The 20,006-nt window shown below is 45.6% G+C and overlaps 1 protein-coding gene and 1 long non-coding RNA gene across 2 annotated transcripts; both read left to right on the top strand.

Annotated features, from left to right (window-relative positions):
* The first annotated feature begins 744 nt into the window (after positions 1-744).
* LOC117092843 lies at positions 745-18,222 on the top strand. The gene is made up of 2 exons (XR_004440936.1): positions 745-779; positions 17,825-18,222. It is a non-coding gene; the product is annotated as an uncharacterized LOC117092843 (long non-coding RNA).
* On the top strand, positions 5,399-17,543 carry UTP11 (UTP11 small subunit processome component). Its single transcript, XM_033227044.1, has 8 exons — positions 5,399-5,728; positions 9,803-9,864; positions 11,421-11,523; positions 12,230-12,343; positions 12,817-12,910; positions 13,011-13,141; positions 16,450-16,560; positions 17,282-17,543. The coding sequence occupies exons 1-8, from the start codon at positions 5,666-5,668 to the stop codon at positions 17,363-17,365; spliced, it is 762 nt and encodes a 253-aa protein (XP_033082935.1). The 5' UTR covers positions 5,399-5,665; the 3' UTR covers positions 17,366-17,543.
* Positions 18,223-20,006: the final 1,784 nt, after the last annotated feature.

The following is a 20,006-nucleotide window of genomic DNA, read 5'->3' as shown; positions in this document are numbered from 1 at the left end:
TTTTTTTTTCTTTTTCTTTTTTTTGAGACAGAGGCTTGCTCTGTCACCCAGGCCGGAGTGCAGTGGCGCAATCTCGGCTCACTACAACCTCCACCTCCCAGGTTCAAGTGATTCTTCTGCCTCAGCCTCCCGAGTAGCTGGGACTGCAGGCGCGCACCATCACACCCAGCTAATTTTTTTTGTATTTTTAGTAGAGACGGGGTTTCACCATATTGGCCAGGCTGGTCTCAAACTCCTGATCTCGTGATGTGATCTGCCTGCCCCAGCCTCCCAAAGTGCTGGGACCACAGGCGTGAGCCACCATGCCCAGCCTCTCTGGGATGTATCTGGCAGGTGTAAGGGACTCCCAGCCCAGGGGAGTGCAGTGAAGACTACTCAGCCTTGGTGGAGTGGGTACCAAGAGGAGGTCAGCTCTGGGGGACAGGAGCACAAAGGTGGGGAGCCTTCAGAAAGCAAGGGGAAATGAGTGAGTACAGAAGGGGCCTGATAAAAGGCAGAGTATTGGAATCTCTGTTCTTGATGCATGGCTCTAATCTCTCCTAAATAGTCTTAATGAGAGCCAGTACTTCCTGAGTTCTTTCTTTGCACCACCCCTAAACACTTTACATATATTAAAGTGATTATTCAATAACTTTATTAGATATATGTGCATATATATTTGTTTGTTTTTGAGACAGTGTGTTGCTCTGTCACCCAGGCTGGAGTGCAGTGGTGCAATCACAGCTAACTGTAACCTTAACCTTTTGGGCTCAAGTGATCCTCCTACCTCAGTCTCCCAAGTAGCTGGGACTACAGGCGTGGGCCACCACACCCAGCTAATTTATTTTAATTTAAATTTTTTGTAGAGGCAGGGGTCTTATTAAGTTGCCCAGGCTGGTCTTGAACTCCTGAGCTCAAGCAATCCTCTTGCCTCAGCCCCACAAAGTGCTGGGATTACAGGCATGAGCCACTACTCCTGGCCTAAATATATATTTTCATCCTCATTTTAAAGATGAGAAAATGGAGGCACAGAGAGATTAAGCAACCTGAAAAGGGTGACACAGGTAATAATGGCAAAGCTAGGATACAAATCCCGCTGGTTGGCTGGGCATGGTGGCTCTTGCCTGTAATCCCAGCACTTTGGGAGGCGAGGGCAGGAGGATTGCTTGAGCCCAACAGTTTAAGACCAGATCTGGGCCAGGCATGATGGCTCACACCTGTAATTCCAGGATTTTGGGAGGCCAAGGTAGGCGGATCACGAGGTCAGGAGATTGAGACTATCCTGGCTAACACGGTGAAACCCCGGCTCTCCTAAAAATACAAAAAATTAGCCAGGCGTGGTAGCGGGCGCCTGTAGTCCCAGCTATTCGGGAGGCTGAGGCAGGAGGATGGCGTGAACCCGGGAGGCGGAGCTTGCAGTGAACCACTGCACTCCAGCCTGGGTGACAGAGTGAGACTCTGTCTGAAAAAAAAAAAAAAAAAAACAGATCTGGCAACATAGTGAGACCCCCATCTCTATTAAAAAAAACTCAAATCGACTGGGTGCGGTGGCTCACGCCTGTAATCCCAGCACTTTGGGAGGCTGAGGCAGGCGGATCACTAAGTCAAGAGTTTGAGACCAGCCTGGCCAACGTGGTGAAACCCCGCCTCTACTAAGAATACAAAATTAGCTGATCGTGGTGGTGGATGCCTGTAATCCCAGCTACTTGGGAGGCTGAAGCAGGAGAATCGCTTGAACCAAGGAGGAGGAGGTTACAGTGAGCCAAGATCGCGCCACTGCACTCCAGCCTGGGTGACAGAGCAAGACTCTGTCTTGGAAAAAAAAAAAAAAAAATCAAATCTAGACAGTCAGAAGTCACAGCGCCCTATGCCAAAAATGAGCTTCACCATTAGGCTCTAGTATCTGTAGTCATTCAATCTCTGTAAACCTCAGTCTTCTCACTGTGAAAAGTCTGCCTCACAGCATTGTTGTAAGGATTGGATGAGAGCACACAATAGGTTGTCAGTATGTGGGGACAGTCCCCCTTTTCATGGTCAAATGTTAAGGTTCAGCTACTTGGACTTGGAGTCTGGGGGCCAGAGAAAGTTAGCTCTCTGCTTGGGCCACCTGGGCTAGGGAAACTGGCCTAGGGGCAAGCTTCCCACAGTGACGCTGTGTCTCCCTGTCTCAATTTCCACTCCCCAGTAGGCTCACATTTCCCTGCTCACTCTATTTTCGTTGGCCCAAGAGGACGTGCCCCAGGGAAGTCCAGGGATCACCCACATGGACTCCCTGTTCCTGTTCCCTATCTGTCCTTCCCCCTCCCTGGGAAACAGGTGTGTCTGAACTGGGGCTGGAAGCAGAGCCTGAGAGCTGGATGACTGGCCTTGGGTGAGTAGGATCCTGTTGTCTCTCACTCACCCGAGAGGTCCCCACACATTCTTCTTTATCTAATGCTTAGGGCACCCCTGCTGTTTTTTCACTCTGCAAGGGTTTTCAAAAGGAGGCCCTGGGTGGCTACTGACAGGCCTCTCATGGTTTCCTCTGGGTGCTGAATCACTCTCTGATGCCTGTAACCACAGGCCCTCCTTCCCCCTAGTGAGAACACAGCCTTTCTTCTCTGGGTGTATTGCTCACTCGTACTTACTGGCTGCCTAGAGCCCTTGAAGGCCTCAAGGCTTTGTAGATAAACTCTTCCAAATTGTATTTTTAGTGGAAATGGGGTTTCACCATATTTGCCAGACTGGTCTCGAACTCCTGACCTCAAGTGATCTGCCCACCTCAGCCTCCCAATATGCTGTGATTACAACCATGAGCCACTGTGCCTGGCCGCCTAGAAACTTTCCTTGTGACCCCAAGCTGGACATTGAATTTATGGGTGGAGAGGGTGAAATAAGTAAGTGACTTTCACAGAGCTTGGGAAGTGGGAAGGGCAGAGCAAGAATTAATGTAGTTAAATGTTGACTGTGTGAAGGGCACCATGCCATGTGGTAGTCATTACCTCCTTCTGTCCTCACAAAAAACAGATGAGGTGATTATTATTATCATCATCATCATCATCATCATCACCATTTGACAGAGGAAGACAAGCTCAGAGAGTTTGACATCATGGCCTCAAATCACAAGACAATAGGTGACAGATACAAAGCCAGGGCTGACACCAGGGTCCCCCTGTCTAATGTACAGAGCTAGCTTCTCTTGGGTATACTGGTCACCCAGTGCCTTCTTCAGGGGAAGAGGCAGGAGTGGCTGGGGCTGCCACCTAGTCACCCTGCCTGATAGCTCGTCTTCTTAATGGAAATGAGGCTGGAAAGGTGAGCATGGGCAGATTATAAAGGGCCTTGTCTTCCAATGATAAGTGATACATGAGATGGAATTTTGTTAATGCAGGAGGCCCTAAATGGGCAAGGCTCAAACCCATACTTTCAGCTCTTTCATGCCCATTGGTCGACTGGACTGGCATTTCTGGGGACTAAGGAGAGGATTTCCCTAGAGCTCCTGAGCTAGAGGAGTTACCCCTGTCATGAGAAATGGGTGCAATTATACACCCTGTTTCATGTGGTGGAAAAGAAACCAAATGCCTCTGGAATGCTCTACTGTGCCCAATCCTCTCTCTAAACTTAGAAGCAGGTTTAGTAATAATAAAAATAACAATAGTAACTCCATTTTATTGTGAACTTGCCAGGGAATAAAAACAGCATTAAGCACTTTAAACGTATTTCCTTTCATCATCAAAACAGTCCTGTGGGTATAGTATTATTATTATTATTATTATTATTATTATTTTTTTTTTTTTTTTTTGAGACGGAGTCTCGCTCTGTCGCCCAGGCTGGAGTGCAGTGGCCGGATCTCAGCTCACTGCAAGCTCCGCCTCCCGGGTTTACGCCATTCTCTCGCCTCAGCCTCCCGAGTAGCTGGGACTACAGGCGCCCGCCATCTCGCCCGGCTAATTTTTTTTTGTATATTTTAGTAGAGACGGGGTTTCACCGTGTTAGCCAGGATGGTCTCGATCTCCTGACCTCGTGATCCGCCCGTCTCGGCCTCCCAAAGTGCTGGGATTACAGGCTTGAGCCACCGCGCCCGGCCTGGGTATAGTATTATTATTACCTCAGTTTTACAGATGGGGAGATGGAGGCTTAGTGAATCGAACTTTACCTTGACTGGGGTGGCATCAGAACACACTTCATGGGTCATTACCTTGTACTGCCTCTGATTCTTGTATCGTCAATTAGCCATTCCCTTGGGGATGTGAGGGACTCGGAACTTTATAGCTATTGTCATTGGGTGATTCCCTTCTATGCTCTTTACAGATATGACTCGTCAGTTCAACTGTGAGCTCTTGACAGCAATATGAGGCAAGAAGTGAATGTTATTATTATCCTCATTTTATGCTTGAGAAAAATGATGCTCACTAAAGTCAAGAAACCTGCCAAAAATCACACAACCTGTAAGTGAGTGGCAGAGCCAGGTATGGTTTTAAGGTCTCTTGTCTCTCTATAGAATGTTTTTTCCTGTACACTGTGGTAGAGGAGCAAAAAATGGACAGGTCAGATGAATGACGTTTATATAATGTCCTGAGTCGCAGAAAAGAATAGTGGCATGGGGCCTCTGGGGGATGGCGGCAACACAAATTATGGGAAGGTGAGGGGAGGAAATGTTGTCCTGTTATGGAGATAAAATTTCTCAGGAAGTAATAGTTGCCAGCCCTCTTCTTGACACAGATACCTCACTAAAAATGTAGATTTCCTTTGTAGGTGTAAATTTATTTCTACAAAAGGAAGGACAGCTTTTCAGAGCAACTCCCGTGTCTGCAGTTTCTCAGCATAACCAGCTGAAAGAAATAAGCCAGAGACATATATATTTTGGGGTGGCATATTCTGGCCTCCCACAGTCATATTTTGGAGTGGCGTGTCCTGAGCCCCAACACTGTTTTTTTTGTTGTTGTTGTTTTTTGAGACGGAGTCTCACTCTATTGCCCAGGCTGGAGTGAATGGCGCAATCTCCGCTCACTGCAACCTCTGCCTCCCAGGTTCAAGTGATTCTCCTGCCTCAGCCTCCCGAGTAGCTGGGATTACAGGTGCACACCACCACGCCCAGCTAATTTTTGTGTTTTTTTTTTAAGTAGTGACAGGATTTCATCATGTTGGTCAGGCTGGTCTCGAACTCTTGACCTCGTGACCCGCCTGCCTCGGCCTCCCAAAGTGCTGGGATTACAGGCGTGAGCCACCGCCCCCGGCCAGCCCCAACACTGTTAAATTCGAAAACCGCTTTAAACTGCTCTAGCTTTAAACATACCGCCTAAATACAGCAACCCGTGCCTGAGCCGTAAGTGACTGCACATGCGCACACTCCGAGCCCAGTTCAGACGGAGGCCGGTGCCAGCCACGTGTTCCCAGGTGCCCCCGCGGACCGAGCGCGAAGGTGAGATATAGATAGCGTGGAGAGGCGCTAGCGAATAAGAAGTGGTTCTTGGAGAGTCACGAGACTAAATCTAGGAAACTACACTTCCCAGAAGCAGCCTGCGGTGACTTCCTGTGTTGGATGACGTACGTCCGGAAAACCGGCTCCGGATAGGTTGCTTAGAGGAAGTGGGCGGTTCTAAACCACCGGCGGCTAGGCCTGTTTCCGGTAGGAATTAGTGGATTCGGCGGCAGAGGCAGTGCGGATCCGGCGTTGTCCAGTGAGGTTTTCCAAGGCTGCACAGAGATGGCGGCGGTTTTTCGGAAGGCGGCTAAGTCCCGGCAGCGGGAACACCGAGAGCGAAGCCAGGTAGGACCACACAGGCCCCACGAGTGCTGGCCCTTGTCGCCATGTGTTACTCTCTCCCCAACCCTGTCGCCACTGTGGGATCCCGGGCCAAACTGTATATAAATGCACGCAAATGTATGCTAATGACGCTGGTGTGTCTGGGGCGGAGCTTCGTGGGAACGAGTGGAGGGGATTTGTTGTTTCCGTTCTAGGAAGAGCAGGGTTGCTCCCCTTTCCTTGGGGATATAAAACCTACTCTGGAAGATTTCAGTGTGGTGATTGAGTAAGATAATGTCTGTCAAGTGCCTGGCCTTTTCTGAGGAGTTGAGGTCAGAGCTCATATAGGCAAAACTGCCGGGCTGAAATTGGATCCCATGTCTAATGCTCAGCTCCACCTGCTGCATATAGGGGTCTTTTTTTTTTTTTTTGAGGCGGAGTCTCGCTCTGTCGCCCGGACTGGAGTGCAGTGGCCGGATCTCAGCTCACTGCAAGCTCCGCCTCCCGGGTTTACGCCATTCTCCTGCCTCAGCCTCCCGAGTAGCTGGGACTACAGGCGCCTGCCACCTCACCCGGCTAGTTTTTTTTTTTTTGTGTGTGTTTTTTTAGTAGAGACGGAGTTTCACCGTGTTAGCCAGGATGGTCTCGATCTCCTGACCTCGTGATCCACCCGTCTCGGCCTCCCAAAGTGCTGGGATTACAGGCTTGAGCCACCGCGCCCGGCCGCATATAGGGGTCTTGACCGAAGAGACTGTCCTTACTAATGTGTTATCATCATCACACTGGGCTTGTGGTTCATGAAGATCTGCCACATGTGCTTTTTGTTTATGTCTTACCCCTTAATGTTGGCCTTTTCCATTCCCATTATACAGATGAGGAAACTGAGGTCCAGAGTGGTGACTTGTCCAGTTACAAACACCAGATTCAGGCAGAGTAAACAGTTCTAGGATTTCTATGGTGGATGTGTCTGTGTAGGGAGGTTGAGTAGAAATAAGCTTATATGCAGAATCAATTGAAACACTGTCAGGAATCCCGTGCTTAATATCTGATTCAGAAAGGCCCTTAGCATACGTGTGTGCTCCATCTTAATTTTACAGATGAGGAAGAGAGGGGAAAGACTTGTGCAGCTGACTGATGGGATAGAACTAAGGCCTCTTAACTACAGTTCAGTCTTCCTGCTTAATAGCGTATATCAAACTTTTTTTTTTTTTTGAGATGGTGTCTCGCTCTGTTTCCCAGGTTGAAGTACAGTGGTACAATCTCGCCTCACTACAACCTCCGCCTCCCGGGTTCAAGCGATTCTCCTGCCTCAGCCTCTCGAGTAGCTGGGACTGCAGGTGCACACTACCATGCCCTGCTAATTTTTGTGTTTTTAGTAGAGATGGGATTTTGTCAGGTTGTCCAGGCTAGTCTCGAACTCCTGACCTCAGGTGATCCACACGCCTTGGCCTCCCAAAGTGCTGAGATTACAGGCATGAGCCCCTGCACCTGGCCAAAACTATCCCCTTTTGAGCACTTACTATATGCTAGGCACAGCCCTGCATTTTACAAATGAGGAATCTGGTGCTTAAAGATTAAGATTGAATAGTATATCGAAAGTCACAGTTGTAAGTAGTGGAACTGGATTAGCAGAGAAAACAGAGGGCTTTCAAAGCTGGCTGTGGACATGGCATGGCCATAGCTGAGTAGGAATGGAAGGCCTATGTGGAAGAGGTGAGAAAAAGGCCATCCTGAAAATGTGGGTAAACCATTGACACAAACGTTCCATATTTGAGTCGTTTGGACTTCATCCTGTAGATTCTTCAGTAGGGCAGTGGGGGAGCTACTGAAGGTATTTTATATGGAAGGTGTATGTGTTATTATGTAAACTGTTTCAGATACAATACCAGGTTTCCTTCTGTAATGCGGGTGTACATTCAGGTGGACATGAGAGATTTTAGGAGTTCTGCCTCACCTCATGTTGTTGCTCTTTGACCCTTTAGCTTGCTTTCTCTACTCTGTCAACCTCCCTTTGCTTGCTGTAATTAAAGTTACAATTATTGGGGGAGGTTTGGTGTTATTTTACTTATTTTTTTGAGATAGTGTCTCCCTCTGTTGCCAAGGCTGAGTGCAGTGGGGCAATCATGACTCACTTCAGGCTCAACCCACTCACTCAAGCCATTCTTTTGCCTCAGCTTCCTGAGTAGCAGGGACCACAGACGTGTACCGTGACACCCCGCTAATTTTATTTTATTTTTTTAATTTGTGGAGATGAGGTCTCACTGTGTTGCCCAGGCTAGTCTCGAACTCCTGGGCTCAAGTGATCTGCTCATCTCAGCCTCCCAAAGTGCTGGGATTGCACTTGTGAGCTTGGCCTTAAATAGCTATGTATTGCATCACTTGAAGGATAAAAGATCAGAAAGATGACTGTTAAAAATCCTACCCGAATTAGGCTGGGTGCGGTGGCTCACACCTGTAACTCCAGCACTTTGGAAGGCCAAAGTGGGTGGATCACAAGATCAGGAGATGGAGACTATCCTGACCAACATGGCGAAACCCTGTCTCTACTAAAATACAAAAATTAGTGGGGCATGGTGGTGCACACCTGTATTCCCAGCTACTCGGGAGGCTGAGGCAGGAGAATTGCTTGAAGCCAGGAGGCGGAGGTTGCAGTAAGCCAAGATCGCACCATTGCACTCCAGCCTGGCGACAGCAAGACTCTGTCTCAAAAAAAAAATCTTACCCAAATTATTATTATACAAGTTTTTTTTGTTTGTTTTTTTGAGGCGGAGTCTCGCCCTGTTGCTCAGGCTGGAGTGCAGTGGTGCGATCTTGGCCCACTGCAACCTCCGCCTCCCGTGTTCAAGCATTTCTCCCACGTTCAAGCAATTCTCCCGCCTCAGCCTCCCGAATAGCTGTGATTATAGGCACTCGCCATCATGCCAGGCTAATTGTTGTATTTTTGTGGAGACGGAGTTTCACCAGGTTAGCCAGGCTTGTCTTGAACTCCTGACCTCAGGTGCCCCACTCACCTTGGCCTCCCAAAGTGCTGGGATTACAGCATGAGCCACTGCACCCAGCCTATTATACAAGTTTGCAACACTAGAGAAGTGTGTGCATTTCCCAAAATGTTAACATTATTCGCAACAGAAGAGGACTCAGTCTACTGTGATGGCCCTAGGGAGAATGGGTTCTAGTTTTGGCTGTGCTGCTTATTAGTTCTGTGTTCTTGGGCATATCATTCTCTAAACCTCATTCTCTTTATGGAAAACTGGGGTAGCAATAGTGCCTGTTTCACCTTCTTTACAAGGTTGTTGTGGGGATTAAAGGAAATTGTGTAACGAGCATAGCACATTGCAAGACCCTGACATATACTAAGTGCTCAACAAATGGTAGTATGTAGAAAGATCAGACCAAGATTTAATCCTTACACCTTCCGTGCTCTCCAAGTCTACATCAGAGAAAGTACTTTCTGTCATACTTTTTTCTCATACCTAGTACCACAAGTATAATAATAGTAAACTCATGCTGGACAGCTGCTATGTGTCAAGCCATGTGCAGGCATTACCACTTACACGAGCTCCTTGAATCCTCAGGATAACACGGAGAAGCAGGTACTATTTTCATGTTACAGTCAGGAAATAGCCGTTCAGAGAAGTTAAGTGACATGCCCAAGGTCACAGATTATTCAGAGGTAAAACTTGGATTTGAACCCACATCTCCAGACTCTAAATTTAGCTCCCTTACCACAGTTGCCTCCCTGTTACTATGTTTTTCCCTTTGTAGTATTTTATAAACCCTTGGATTAAGTTGGTAGTAATTTTAGTACAACTGGCAACTGCTTGCTTAGTGCCGAGTCATTGTTGCCTCTCTCTGTCCTTAATAGGCCAAGAAACCTACTACAGCAGTGCTTGTGACCTGTCTGGTGCTGGCAGGGTCCCTCTCATCCTTGGGCAGAGCCCAGTTGTGGGGAGGGGAGGGGACAGGGTCATGGGTTAGCTCCAAGGACTGGATTTACTGAGTGCTTCAGAGACTCCTGTGCCTGTTAGGTGTCATGTTGATTTGGATATGTGTTCGTGGAGGAAACTAAGCAATGTTGTTTTTTCTTTTGTCTTCTAGCCTGGCTTTCGAAAGCATCTGGGCTTGCTGGAGAAAAAGAAAGATTACAAACTTCGTGCAGAGTGAGTTCAGTCTTTCTGGTAGAGGCACTGCCAAGAAGCTTACAACCTCCTTGCACTGCAACTGCAGCTGAATTGCCTGAGTGTCCAACAGGGGATAATTTCCTGCCATTGATAGAATGGCTAAAGCTCTGGCAGCCTGTCAGATAATTTTTTCTGTGACCCTAAATTTCTCTCTTTGTTTAGGCAGATCATTATTTATTTAACTGTAGTTGCATTGTGAATTATTTGTATTATGTTGTTCCAGATCATTTTCTCATAGTGGCTTTGATTTGGCTCTGCCTTGGTGTTTGAGCCCAAAGCCGAATCTTTTTTCTCTTTGTTTTCTTGAAGTGCAAGATATAATCTGAAATTCCATTTGTTGAGTCTCTTACATACCATGTGTGTGGTGTGGAATGAAGAGATGTGAAAGATGGATTCATGAGACCAAGCGTGGGTGATAATGAACTCTGAAAGCATTTTATAAAACAATTATCCCCATTCTTCTTCTCTATTAGCACTTTATTTGCAAAATACTTCTTAATTATTTGTTAGCCCTACATATCAGCTGAGGTCCCTCTTTTTTTTTTTTGAGATGGAGTCTTGCTCTGTCGCCCAGGCTGGAGTGCAGTGGCCGGATCTCAGTTCACTGCAAGCTCTGCCTCCCAGGTGCCCGCCATTCTCCTGCCTCAGCCTCCCGAGTAGCTGGGGCTACAGGCGCCCGCCACCACGCCCGGCTAATTTTTTGTATTTTTAGTAGAGACGGGGTTTCACTGTGTTAGCCAGGATGGTTTCGATCTCCTGACCTTGTGATCCACCTGCCTCGGCCTCCCAAAGTGCTGGGATTACAGGCTTGAGCCACCGCGCCCGGCCAGCTGAGGTCCTTCTTATGCCCCTGGTCTAGATGGTGGTGATGGATTAAATGAGTTTCTGTAGTTCCCAGAGATTTTAAGCCCAATGATAATTAAGTGTTGTTATTGGGCCAGGCGGTGTTCTAGGATATTTTACCATTTTTACACTGATTCGTCCCTCTTAACAACGTTCTGGGATAGGTTACTATTATCGTATTCATTTTACAAGTGAAATTGGGATGCAGGATGGTTTGATAACTTATCTAAGGTTACTTAGCCAGAAGTTGTCAAGTCCAGATTTGAACGCATGCTGTCTGGCTGCAGAGTCCATGATTCTAGTCATTGTGCTATACTGTACTGTGTAGTTTCTGAGTTATATGTGGTCATCTGGTGTCCAAGTTTGCACCATATCCCGTCTAAGGACTTTTAATTTGTACTTTGTTTGGTGTTTCCCTGTAGTGATATAAATGGCACTGAAACATATGTGGGCTGGGGACAGTTAATTTCAGGTTCCACTGGAGTAGGAACTGTTGATTAGATTGTGGACCCTGCAAAGCGTGAGCTCAGCGAGAATGGAGTGTCCATCAGATCCAGTCACTGCTTTGGCTTTTTTGAGTTTCGCTCTGTGTGACCTTTTAGATGCTTGTAAAGTTTGCTTATTGTGGGTTTTGGTTTTTAAAAATTATCTTTTTGTTTTTTGCTATGAACCTCATTTAACCTGTCTTTTAGTGACTACCGTAAAAAACAGGAATACCTCAGAGCTCTCCGTAAGAAGGCTCTTGAAAAAAATCCAGATGAATTCTACTACAAAATGACTCGGGTTAAACTCCAGGTGGGTGCCCAGTGGCTTGGTTGGTATTTTGAGCTCCCCACATTGGAAAATAAGGACAGAGAGGAGATGGAGAGGAAGGATCCTTGGCCTTAATTTAACCCTTCTCTGGTTACTCCAGGTGCTCTTGGTCAGTGTCCAAGGCAAAACTTCTACTTGTGGAGGAGCATGCATTTCTGCCTTTGATTCTGGGTTATCTTACACCCGGAGCTGTTCTACGGTGGATGACTGGAGGTGCCACACTGAACATGTGCCTCAGGGGCCTGTGTCTAGGATTGCTGTTAGCATACAGCATTTGGTTGTCGTTTTTTTGTTTTGTTTTGTTTTGAGATGGAGTCTCTGTCGCCCAAGCTGGAGTGCAGTGGTGCGATCTCGGCTCCCTGCAACTTCTGCCTCCTGGGTTCAAGTGATTCTTGTGCCTCAGCCTCCCAAGTAGCTGGAACTACAGGCACACACTACTGTGCCCAGCTAATTTTTTGTATTTTTAGTAGAGAAAGGGTTTCACCATCTGGGTCAGGCTGGTCTTGAACTCCTGACCTCAAGTGATCTGCCCATCTCGACCTCCCAAAGTGCTGGGATTACAGGTGTGAGTGACCGCACTTGGCCTATGGTTGTCTTTGTTCTAGATTGATGGCACATGCACTGTGCCAACAACTTATTAATGATTTTTAATGTAATAGGGAATATATCTTTTAAATTTGGATTTTAGGATGGAGTACATATTATTAAGGAGACTAAGGAAGAAGTAACCCCAGAACAACTAAAGCTGATGAGAACTCAGGACGTCAAATATATAGAAATGAAGAGGGTTGCAGAAGCTAAGGTAATTCATTCTTTGTTCTGATTCGTTTTATTGGTTAAGAAAGGAAACTTAAATTTATCAATCTCAAGGTATTTGTTAATTTCTTCTGGCATTTACAATCTCACTTGATTGTAATAATGATTTAGAAGTGTAGTTAGCATGGTAGAGTGGAAAGAGTTCAGGTTTGGAAATGAGACAGACCTAGGTTTGAGTTCTGGCACTGCCAATTACTAGCCTCATGACAATGGGCAAATTCAACTCCCTGAGGCTCTTCCCTCATTTCTGTCTCAGGGGACTGTTACAAGGATTAAGTGCATCTTGGGAAGTGCCCAGTGCCTGATATATGTTGGGATCCTTTCCTTTAAAAGAATAAAGCAAGTTCTTTGCTGACTGGCAATAATGATGTGAAATGGTTTAAACTTTTGCAGTTTTTTTTTTTTTTTTGGTACCCTAGAAGAATCTAATATAAAGTGAGACCATACTCTGTGTTCTAGAAAATTGAAAGACTAAAATCAGAGCTCCATCTGCTGGATTTCCAGGGGAAGCAACAGAACAAGCATGTGTTCTTTTTTGACACCAAAAAGGAAGGTATGAAATGTTTGAAGGTTTCTGGGACAGTCTACCATGCCAGTCTGTGTCGTGTGGTGTTAGAAACAGACAGTGCCTTAAGGATTGTCTTGAATTTTAGTTGAACAGTTTGACGTTGCAACTCACCTGCAAACAGCCCCGGAGCTAGTCGACAGAGTCTTTAATAGGCCCAGGATAGAGACCTTGCAGAAAGAAAAAGTGAAAGGAGTTACCAATCAGACTGGACTTAAGGTAATTTATCTGTTGTTCTTCACGTGTGAGTTTAGGGGAATTAAGTGTTTTTTTTTTTTTTTTTTTTGCCACTGCATTTAAAATAATTTTAAAAATTTATTTTACTTTATTTTTTAGTCAGTCTGAGTGTCTCCCAGGCTGGAGTGCAGTGGTGCGATCTTGGCTCACTGCAACTCCGCCTCCTGGGTTCAAGCAATTCTCATGCCTCAGCCTCCCCACTAACTGGGACTATAGGGGTACACCACCACACCCAGCTAATTTTTGTATTTTTCATAGAGATGGGGTTTCGCCATGTTGGCCAGGCTGGTCTTGAACTCCTGACCTCAGTTGATCCGCCTGCCTTGGCCTCCCGAAGTGTTGGGATTACAGGCGTGAGCCACTGTGCCTGGTCTCAAATAATTATTTATGGGAAACTCATGAGTTCCCTTATAAAAGTGGATTTGTAGGAGGATTTGATGATGGGATGGAAGTGGAGAAGGGCTCTCTGATTTCTATGATCAGAAGATGTGTGGTATAGTGGTCAGAAGCTTAGGTTCTGGCCTTTGACCTGAGTTTGAATCCCAATTCTGACCCTGTACTTTGTGCTTTTATACTTGTAACAAATGCCAGTGTTTTGAAAATGCAGAGAAAGGAATTACTGAAGATTAAAGGATTTGGAACTTTAATATTGAACCTTTAGCAGTGAAGACGCACATCAAAAGGTCTTTGTCTCTTTTTATTTTTTTTGAGACAGGGTCTCACTGTCACCCAGGCTGGAGTGCAATAGTGTGATTATGGCTCACTGCAGTCTCCACCTTCTGGGCTTAAGCGATTTTCCTGCCTCAGCCTCCTGGGTACACACACCAGGAGGTGTGTGCCACCATGCCTAGCTAATGTTTAATTTTTTTTGTAGAAACGGCGTCTCGCTAAGTTGCCCAGGCTGGTCTTAAACTCCTGAGCTCAAGTGTTTCCTCCTGCCTTGGCCTCCTGAAGTGTTGGGATTTCAGGCGTGAGCCACCATGCCTGCCCAAAAGGTCTTGCATATTGTGTATTGTAGCAAAAATTTTGTTTTGGCTTTTCCTTATGGGGCTTTCCGTCACTGTAACTAGGGTGTGCAGAAGACATGCTTTTCCTCAAAGCCTTCTGGAGTTGAACTCTTCTGACTGATTCATTAAAAAAAAAATGCTGTCAATGTGTTTCAAGCAGACAGCTGTTCTGTTTTGATTTGAATCATTTACACCGCATCAGTTTTGCTTCCAATGTTTAATTTCACAGCAGTTTTCTCTAGCTCAGAGGCAGCTAAACTTGCTTTAGTAATATAAATACCCCTAATTAGTTTGACTATATTGGGTAATCCCATAAATCTGACAGTCTGTGCAATAAAGCGAAAACAAAAGCTGTCTGAAACCACTGCTGTGAGACTGTGCTAGAATCCGTGAATTGTTGAAGTCTGAGGCCCAGTAATGTTTCCCTCTGTAGATAATACTTCCAGCCAAAGAGCTTGCTCACGAGTGTTCTTGTGATAACCGTGTTGTCAATTAGGTGTACTTTTTTTTTTTTTTGGAGACGGAGTCTCACTTTGACACCCAGGCTAGAGGGCAGTGGCACAATATCGGCTCACTGCAACCTCTGCCTCCTGGGTTCAAGCAGTTCTCCTGCCTCAGCCTCCTGAGTAGCTGAGATTACAGGCGTTCACCACCACTTGGCTAATTTTTTGTATATTTAGTAGAGACGGGGTTTCACCATTTTGGCCTGGCTAGTCTTGAACTCCTGACCTTGTGATCCACCCACCTCAGCCTCCCAAAGTGCTGGGATTACAGGCGTGAGCCACTGCGCCCGGCAATTAGGTGTACTTTCAATTAGCCATGTCACTGACACTTTTCAAGAATTGTGGTAGTCCCTAGAGAGATTAGTATTCCAAATCCCCATGTAGAATAGTTCATCAGCATAGTTTTTGAGAAGTTAGGGAGGTTTAGATTTTTGCCATTTTTGTCTAGTAGTGTTGTTTCTTTCTATTTTGTTTACTGCAAAATTATTTTTATTAAGAGATTGCTGGTGGGTGGATTGCAAGGATATTTTGTCTGTAACTTGGAGTGGGTAGACAACCCATGAGTGAGCTTTAGGAGGTCTGTGAAAACCCCCCTTTCTCACTGGTATTTTGTGCAGGTAGGTATGTGCTTGCACAACCTTTTACAAACGTGTATGTACATTTATCTTAAGAAAGATGGCAGGCTGGGCGTGGTGGCTCATGCCTGTAGTCCCAGCACTTTGGGAGGCCAAGGTACGTCGATCGCTTGAGGTCAGGAGTTGGAGACTAGCCTGGCCAACATGGTGAAACACTGTCTCTACTAAAAATACAAAAATTAGCCAGGCATGGTGGTGGGTGCCTGTAATCTCATCTACTAGGGAGGCTGAGGCAGGAGAATTGCTTGAACCCAGGAGGCAGAGGTTGTAGCGAGCCAAGATCGTGCCATTGCATTCCAGCTTGGGCGATAGAGCAAGACTCTGCCTCAAAAAAAAAAAAAAAAAAAAAAAGAAGAAAGATCCCAAAGCTTTCATCAATTTCTCTAAGGTTGATGATTTCCCAAAACCTAAGGACACCACTGATCTTTGAGGAGTCATTAGCAGTGAGAATTCTCTGGTCAGCTTCTGCTGAAAAAATTATTGTGCTTTCTGAGTGGTTAGATTTTCAGGCACCAGCACACTGCCTGGAGACCTTCTGTTGCGGACTCTTCTGTTGCTCTCCATTCACTTTGTGTAGGGTTTCCAACACTGATTCATTCCTGCTATCATCTCAGGTGACTGTGGCACTCACACAAAGGTTGAAGCAGCTTAGTGTAGTAGTGGAAAGATTCCTGGGATTTGTGAGAGGGGGACAGTCCTGACTTTGCTTCAGGTGAGCCATGTGTCCTTGGACCACTTACTTCTTCTCTGGGCCTCATTTTTCTGCATTTGTAAGTGACGGGTTTTGATAAGATAGTCTATAGGGTTCCTTTTTTATTTTAATTAATTAATTTTTTTTTTGAGACAGAGTCTCGTTATGTTGCCTACGCTGGTCTTGAACCCCCGGGCTCAAGTGACCCTGCCTCCTCAGCCTCCCAAAGTGCTGGGATTACGGGCGTGAGCCACTACATCTGGCCCAGGGTTCCTTTCAGCTGCAGAATGTGATGTTCCTAAAATGGGTAACTTTATTGTTACCATATTATGTTGATTCTGGCGAAAGGAGGGAGTTGATGAACTATGCAGTTGGCTTAAATGGATTAAGAAACAGTTTCTTACTCGTTTTTGTCTTATTCATTGTTCACTGAGAATGTGTGTTTCTTCTCCAGCGAATAGCTAAAGAAAGGCAAAAGCAATATAACTGCCTGACACAGCGGATTGAACGAGAGAAGAAATTGTTCGTTATTGCTCAGAAAATTCAAACACGCAAAGATCTTATGGTGAGGAGAGAGAGCCTTAGGCCTTTTTTCTTTTTTCCTTTTCTTTCTTGTAAAGGTCTTAACTCAGGCTGGATTTCAGCTGTGTGTAAATCAACCCCAGTGAAAATGTCTGCTCCTCAGGGGCAGTGGTTTGAGCCAGTGTCTGTTACTCTGACAGTGTTGAAATGTGCCTTGATTAAGAAGGTAATAAGGGGGTTATTAGTCAGTGCTTTGGAACAGCAAAGGGTAGGATCGGGTAGCATATGAACTTTATAGCTTATGAGCAGCTCCCGTAACATTTAAACAGGTTAACAAAACAGTGCATGTCACTCATTGGTGTTTAAAAATAGACAACATTGTGTAGTTAAATAGCAGAGCTGAGGAATATAAGATGCCCCTTTCATATTCTTATCATTCCTCTAAATGTCAAATTCTTTAGCTTTGTGGATCATTTAGGTTAGCCTTTCTCAACTGGGGTTCCGTGAGAGAATTAAAATTATAATTTTAAATGAAACAAATACTTGAACACCTTTCTTTTCAGTTTTCCCAGGACTGTACACAGCTAGTACTTTCTAGATGCCTAGGGGAGAAGTTAATTCATTGCTTACAGTGGATGCCTTGGGCAGTAGGGCTTTGTGTGTTCTCAACTTTGAAAAGGGCTCCTAATAGGTAGTTTATTAACCTTTCGATTTTACAAAACCACTTCCTTCTCTTTACTGATTACCTTTTTACTCTTTTGTAGGATAAAACTCAGAAAGTGAAGGTGAAGAAAGAAACGGTGAACTCCCCAGCTATTTATAAATTTCAGAGTCGTCGAAAACGTTGACATGTTATAGATAAGCCTCGTCATTCTGCATCAAAAATCTGTTGTCTTTTTCTAGTAACTTCAAATTCCATTAGTCCAAATGGCATGGTTTTCCGGTTTGTAACCATAACTAAATTGTCAGTCTGACATTTAATGTCTTTCTATGGACAACATTAAATCTCCCTCTCTTCTGTAATTGTTTTTGGTTTGTGAAATTAGTCTTATTTTTATATACATAATTTTTTTTTTCCTTTGAGATGGGGTCTTTGTTGCCAGGCTGGAAGTGCAGTGTGTGATCATGGCTAACTGTAACTTTGAACTCCTGGGCTCAAGTGATCTTCCTGTCTCAGCCTCTTGAGTAGCTAGTACTACAGACGTGTGCCACCATGTCTGAGTAATGTTTAAATTATCTGCAGAGACCAGGTTTTGCCATGTTGGCCAGGCTGGTTTTGAACTCCTGGGCTCAAGCGATACTCCCAGCGGGCTGGGATTGCAGGGTTGAGCCACTATACCCAGCCCAGAATTTTTTTTATTATAATTAACATAGGATCTCATTACAGCAGATTTGGAAAATAGATTAATTCATTCCTAATCCCAGTGCTTATTCAATAGTAACAAATATTTATTGCATACTTAACTGTGCTAGGAGCTAGAGCTGTGGAGGTGGACAATTACTGTGAGTAGTCTAGTTGATTTTCTCCATTTTGTAAAACGCATCACTTTTGGTCCATGTTTTTGTGTTTTGTAGTTACAGTAAACAATTTGATGTCCTACTTTTTAATTAAATCATTAGCTCTTTCCCAGTTTGTTACATCACAAAAATTTTTTACAGTAATACATGCTAGAGTAAACATTAAAATAAACATTATTTTTAATGATTGCATAGTGTTTTATCTAGTGGATAGACTGATTTTACCGTCACTCATTCTTCTTTTATTAGCTATTCAGGCGGCTTCATAAATTATCCAAGGAGGAATTTTTTTCTCTCACTTAACAGTGCAAATAGAAACTCTTGGAACAAGGAACCTACGGGAGCACCTCTTCTTTATTGATGAAGCTCAAATCAGAATAGGCCTGGCTGTGTCTCTGCCCTCTGCACTCCATGTCAACTCACAATTCCAAGGCCAGAATAGCTTGGTGCAGACCTTCTCTCTGGGAATATGGACCCCTGGGTGTGGTAGCCAGCTTCTTTCTCTTCCCTGGTTCTCTCCTTCCTTTGTTTGCCCATTTCAGGATTATAGGCCAAGGCCAGTAAGGACAGGTCTGAACATGCTTAGAGCAAACATGGGAGAACAGGGAGCGGGGTTCTGGGGGGCTTGGTCAGCCCTTACCCCATGGAGGGAGAACAGCCATGTGTGGATTTCAAGGCTTTAAAAGAAATTTGTTAATACTTAGTAAGTGCCCATGATTGTGAGGTTCCTGTACAAGCCTAGACTGGAAGCCTGTTTCCTCAGGGTGTACCCACTGGAATTTAAATCAGGGGCCTTAGAAAACAGAAAGGGCCAGGAAACAGAAGCCAGTAGGTTTTGCCTTCAGGAAGGAAATCCTTCCCATTGTGTGTATGCACTCCCTTCTGGGGAGGTGCTGAGCTTAGTCAGTGCTGACAGTTTTAGAGACTTGAGGATGAAACCAGGGAAGGGGCTCATCATAGTGATACTGGACAGGGGAGTGAGCAGACTAAGCAGCAGTCTGATCCGGGGGTCAAGCAGCTGGATGCTGCTACTCTGTCTTTTGCCCCTGCTGGGTGGGAAAGTGGGGGAGAGGATAGGGAATAGACCTAAATGCCTTCTCACAAACCATACACCCACATGAAGGTAGGCTCGCCTCATGGAATCTCATGTTCACAAATGCACAAGGCACATATAACTCAGGCCTCATAAACAGGTACAGGCATACCTACACAGCCTCCGGCACAGGAGCACAAACTGACACTTGAAGAGGTGTGGTCCCAGGCCAAACGGAGCAGGAAAGTCCATCCTTTTGGTGTACTGTGAGTTCCAGGCTGAAGGTAATCGGAGTGTTGTAAGGGGAGCTGGGTGTTCTGAATTGCTGTTGTACTGAGTGCTGTCTCCAAGGCTCAAGGATTTTAAGCAAAGAGATTGGCTGTCCCTGTGACTAAGCAAAGACAGGCCCCAGCCCCATGGATTCTGAGAATTGGCCAGGGCTTTGCTGCTTTCGTGCTCAGTGGGACCCCAGACTTGTTGGGGAGGGAAGAGTATTGTTTGCTTAGGATCCATCCTTCTTGGCCTAGGGGTGATTTGGGCTGTTGGTGGCATACTGCTCTAGCTGTGCCAAGGGGGCTGTGGGCAGCCTGTGGAGCTGGAGGGCTTTTCTGAGTCAGGACTTGTTTGGCTCAGGTCTCTTGTACAAACCAAGTCTCCAAACAGCAGCTCTATGGTGATGTGGACCCTTCAGGTCTGTCCAACAGAGAGTTCAGTGAGCCTGGCTCAGTCTTAGTCTGTTGCCACATTCTTGGGCCCTTCCCACCAAAGTGGGAGAGTGTCAAGCCCTAGCTTTATTCTTGAATATGTTCATCTTTTTCTTTGAGACGGAGTCTCGCTCTGTCACCTAGGCTGGAGTGCAGTGGTGCGATCTTGGTTCACTGCAACCTCTGCCCCCTGAGTTGAAGCGATTCTCTTGCCTCAGCCTCTCTAGTAGCTGG

This window comes from Trachypithecus francoisi, unplaced genomic scaffold, assembly GCF_009764315.1.
Source record: "Trachypithecus francoisi isolate TF-2019V2 unplaced genomic scaffold, Tfra_2.0 Lachesis_group12, whole genome shotgun sequence".
Classification (NCBI taxonomy): Eukaryota; Metazoa; Chordata; class Mammalia; order Primates; family Cercopithecidae; genus Trachypithecus; species Trachypithecus francoisi.
The sequence above is the reverse complement of the archived record's forward strand: the minus strand, read 5'-3'. Positions and strand labels throughout refer to the sequence as shown.